The sequence below is a fragment of the Elephantulus edwardii genome, unplaced genomic scaffold (genome assembly GCF_000299155.1).
Source record: "Elephantulus edwardii isolate Elephantulus edwardi_28Jun2011 unplaced genomic scaffold, EleEdw1.0 scaffold00095, whole genome shotgun sequence".
In the NCBI taxonomy this organism is placed as follows: Eukaryota; Metazoa; Chordata; class Mammalia; order Macroscelidea; family Macroscelididae; genus Elephantulus; species Elephantulus edwardii.
In genome coordinates, this window is record NW_006399845.1 from 719,558 (window position 1) to 723,562 (window position 4,005).

Below are 4,005 nucleotides of genomic sequence, written 5' to 3' on the forward strand. Positions count from 1 at the left end.
GCCTTTTAATTTCCTGGCTGCTGGTGCCAAGACTGTTGACTATGGAGCCAAGCAAACTAAAGCTGGTTGTTACTAGTATCTCTTAAAGCAAAAGGATTTTTCCACTGAAGCTCATTCCCCTCCCCCTTTCTTTTAACTTGTACTCTACCTTCACTTATATTTCTCTTAAGATTAAGAAGATGGACATCCCCATAGTCAGTTTTGTACTGGTCTTCAAGGAAGTAAGATGCCAATCAATTACACTGCTATGACCTCAGATTCTAGAATAACAAGGCAACGTTCTTTAGAGTGGATGTTTCACTTTGTGTTGAGCCTATGCTTAGAACCAGTCAGCCTGCAAAGCAAAAAGGATAATTTGTGGGCAAGAAAACACCTTTAAAAATGAATTGGTTTGGAAGCTACTTCTCTAAGTGTCCTAAGGATATCTTCTCGCTCAACACACAGTTGACTTCGCTCATGTCGTCTGAAGATGAACCACATTTTATGTCCAACTTGAGGTAGGGGGTGAGAGGAAAACCTTCCCCCCCCCTTTATCTTTTGCTTTTTAGTTGGGATATAAATCAATCTCTTCTCATAATGCCAGAGAAAAGATGTTGGTTTTAGGAAATTATAAAAGAAAACTGGGCTTGAGAAGAAATTAACATCTTTCCCCTATGTGCTGGAAAAGAGGGCAACTGATTATTTCCTTGGCTGGCGAAAAGAGATGGGCTGTTTTGGGTGGGAAGGGTGTCTCTTTATTCTTAATTTAAGTTACTGAATCCTGAACAAATGAAACTTTATTTTTTTTGTGGGTGGCAGTAATTTCCACCCTTTGAAATCAGAACTTGAGGGTTTTGGCTTCAGTTAAGAGTCTGAAATAATCAAGGAAGGCAGAAAGAGCTTGGTGCAAGTTTGATTAAGGAAGAGATGAAGTGACCTGCCCTCGGCTGTTGTATGGACATCTGGGGACAAACGGTGGGGAGCACTCTTAGCTGCTGGTTAGTAGATGAGCAAGACAGAGTGAGAACAAAAGAAAAGTTCTGTATCTCATCCATCTGCGCACGTTGTGACTTGGTAGAACAGGTTAGGCTAGGTTGAAGTTGGCCTCCTATTTCTGTCTGTCAAAAATTCCCTCTACTTTTGACCTGAATATCCGATTATCTTGTCTGCCTGAAGTTGTTCTGCGTTTAGAACTGAAAGTTCCCTTCCTAAGATGACCTTCAGTCATGGGTAAAACAAGACAGCTAATCACCTTGGTTGTACAACAGAGAAACAATCCTAGATCTCCTCCTTGTTTTCTTTCTTTCTTAGAAAAGTGTACAAATGACAGTAGCACAAATACAGGGTTGTTACTGTTATTTATTGTCAAGTCAGCTACGTCTCATAGCAACCCTATGAACAATGGCTCTGAACCCTTGTCCTGCCCTGTGCCATCCTCACCAACTCCAACACACTTTAACTCATTGTTACAGTCACTGTGTCAAGCCATCTTGTTGAGGGTCATCTTGTCTGAAGTTGATCCTCCACCTTTCTATGCATGACGTCCCTCTCCAAGATCTGACCTTTCTGACAACATGTCCAAAGTAGGTCAGACAAAGCCTCAGAATCGTTGCCTCCAAGAAGAAGCCTGGTCTCACCTTCTCTAGGATGAACCTGTTTGTTCTGGTAGTCCATGGTATGTTCAAGACTCATCTCTAGCACCACAACCCAAAGGCATCAATTATCTTTTAATCATCCCTAGTCATTGTACAGCTTTCTACTGCATAGCAAGCAATTGCAAAGACTATGGCCAAATCAGTCACTTCTTAGTCTCCAGACTGATGTTATTACTCTTTAGTTCTCTGGAGAGGTCCCTCACAGCAGACTTTCCCAATGCAATTTGTCTTTTGTTTTCCTGGCTGCTGGTACTAAGAGTGTTGATTGTGTCGCCAAGGAAACTAACGCTGTTAACAATCTCAATCTCTTCACCATCCATAATGATGCTTCCAGTCAGCCTAGTGGGGAGAATCTTTGTCTTCTTGATGTTGAGCTTCAATTCATATTGAAGGCTGTAGTCCTTAATCTTTTGCAAAAAGCACTGCAGGTTCTCCTCAGTTTTAGCAAGCAGGGTTGTGTCATCTGCATAACACAGGTTGTTGATAGATCTTCCACCAATCCTGATGCCACACTCCTCTTCATAGAGCCCAGTTTCCCGGATGATTTGCTATACATATAGATTGAAAAGGTATGGAGATAGGACACACCACTGGTATACAATCTTCCTGATTTTGAACCATGCAGTATTTCCTTGTTCTGTTCTGACGACTGCCTCCTGATCCAAGTATAGATTTCGCATAAGCACAATCAAATGTTCTGGGATTCCCATTTTTCTCTCATAGTTAGCCACAGTTTGTTGCGATCCACGCAGTCAAATGCCTTTGCATACTCAATGAGATACAGAGAAACATTCCTCTGATACTCTCTGCTTTCAGCCAAGATCCATCTAACATTAGCTACAATATTACTGGTACCATGGCCTCTTCTAAACCCAGCCTGGACATCTGGCAGTTCTCTGTTGATGTACTGTTTCAGTCATTTTTGGATAATTTTCAGCAGAATCTTGCTTGCATGGTTTACATGCGAGTAAACCATTATAAAATAATAATGTGTGTGTTTTTTTTTTTAAAAAAACCACAACGGCGGTTCAAATCCACCAGATGCTCTGCTGGAGAAGGAGGGGTAATTCTCCTCCTGTAGCAGTCAGATCTGATTTGACGGGACACGTAAAAAAAATAAAAAAAAAACACAACAAAAGGAGCAAACAAAAAATTAACTTATTTCTTCTGGGCCAATTTGAAATCTTCATAGCTCCTGTCTTACATAATAACAAACAAATTAAAATACATGCATAATACACATTATAAATATAATGAGCAAGGGAACATGACATGGTTCAAAATTAAGAAGGGAGTACATCAGGATTATATTCTCTTTCCATACCTATTCAATATATAAATTGAGCAAATTATTTGAGAAGCTGGACTCTATAAAGAGGAATGTGGCATCAGGATCAGGGAAAGGATCAATAACCTGCGTGTGCAGGTACACAACTTCGTTTGCTGAAAGTGAGAAGAACTTGAAGTACATGTTGCAGAAGATCAAAGAATACAGCCTTTCAGTATGGATTACATCTCAATGTCAAGAAAACAAAGATTCTTACCAGTGGACGAATAAGCAACATCAGGATAGATGGAGAAAAGGTTGAAACTGTCAACAACTTCATCTTACTTGGATCCACATCAACACCACTGGTACCAGCAGTCAGGAAATTAGGAGATGTATTGCCCTGGGAAAGTCTGTAGTCAGGCACCTCTCAAAATAATTGAGGAATGATGATGTGAGTTTGAGGACTAAGGTGTGTCTGATTCAGGCCCTGGTGTTTCCAATCACTTGCTATGAATCTGACAGTTGGACAATGAATAAAGATGACAGAATAAGAATTGATGCCTTTGAACTATTGGTGCTGGAGAAGAGCACTGAACATCCCATGGATAGTCAAAAGAATAAACAGATATGTCTTGGAGAAGGTGAAGCTAAGAGTGGAAGCAAAGCATGTGAGGCTTTTTCTCACATACTTCGGGCATGTTGTTGGAGGTGCCATTCCTTGGAGAGGGATGAGCTGCTCAGAAAGGTAGAAGATCGGTGAAGAACCTTAACCTGGTGGATAGATACGGTGACTACTACCGTGCAATCTAATGGGTCAGAAGTGTGAGGCTGGCACAGGATAGAACAGAGTTCAGATCTTTTGTTCATAGGGTCCCTGTGAATCATACGCTACTTGATGGCACCTAACAACAATAACAACTATATACTTATACTTGTTAAATCAAGTTGGAACTGATTCATAGCTGACACTTCCACAGGATTTCAGAGGCTGTAGGATGCACAGGAGGGGATTGCCCATCGTTCTGCCTTGAATCAGCTGGTGGATTTGTACTGCCTGCCTTTGGGTCGGCAGTGTAACTCCTTAGCACTTGATCATCAGAA

At 41.0% G+C, this 4,005-nt stretch overlaps 1 protein-coding gene across 1 annotated transcript in view; it reads left to right on the forward strand.

The window, feature by feature from the left end:
- Positions 1–381: 381 nt before the first annotated feature.
- Positions 382–4,005, forward strand: part of PLAC8L1 (PLAC8-like 1) — a 44,117-nt gene continuing 40,493 nt past the window's right edge. Inside the window, exon 1 of the mRNA XM_006891196.1 lies at positions 382–497. Coding sequence (XP_006891258.1) covers positions 382–497 — 116 coding nt within the window. The remainder of the gene's footprint in view (positions 498–4,005) is intronic.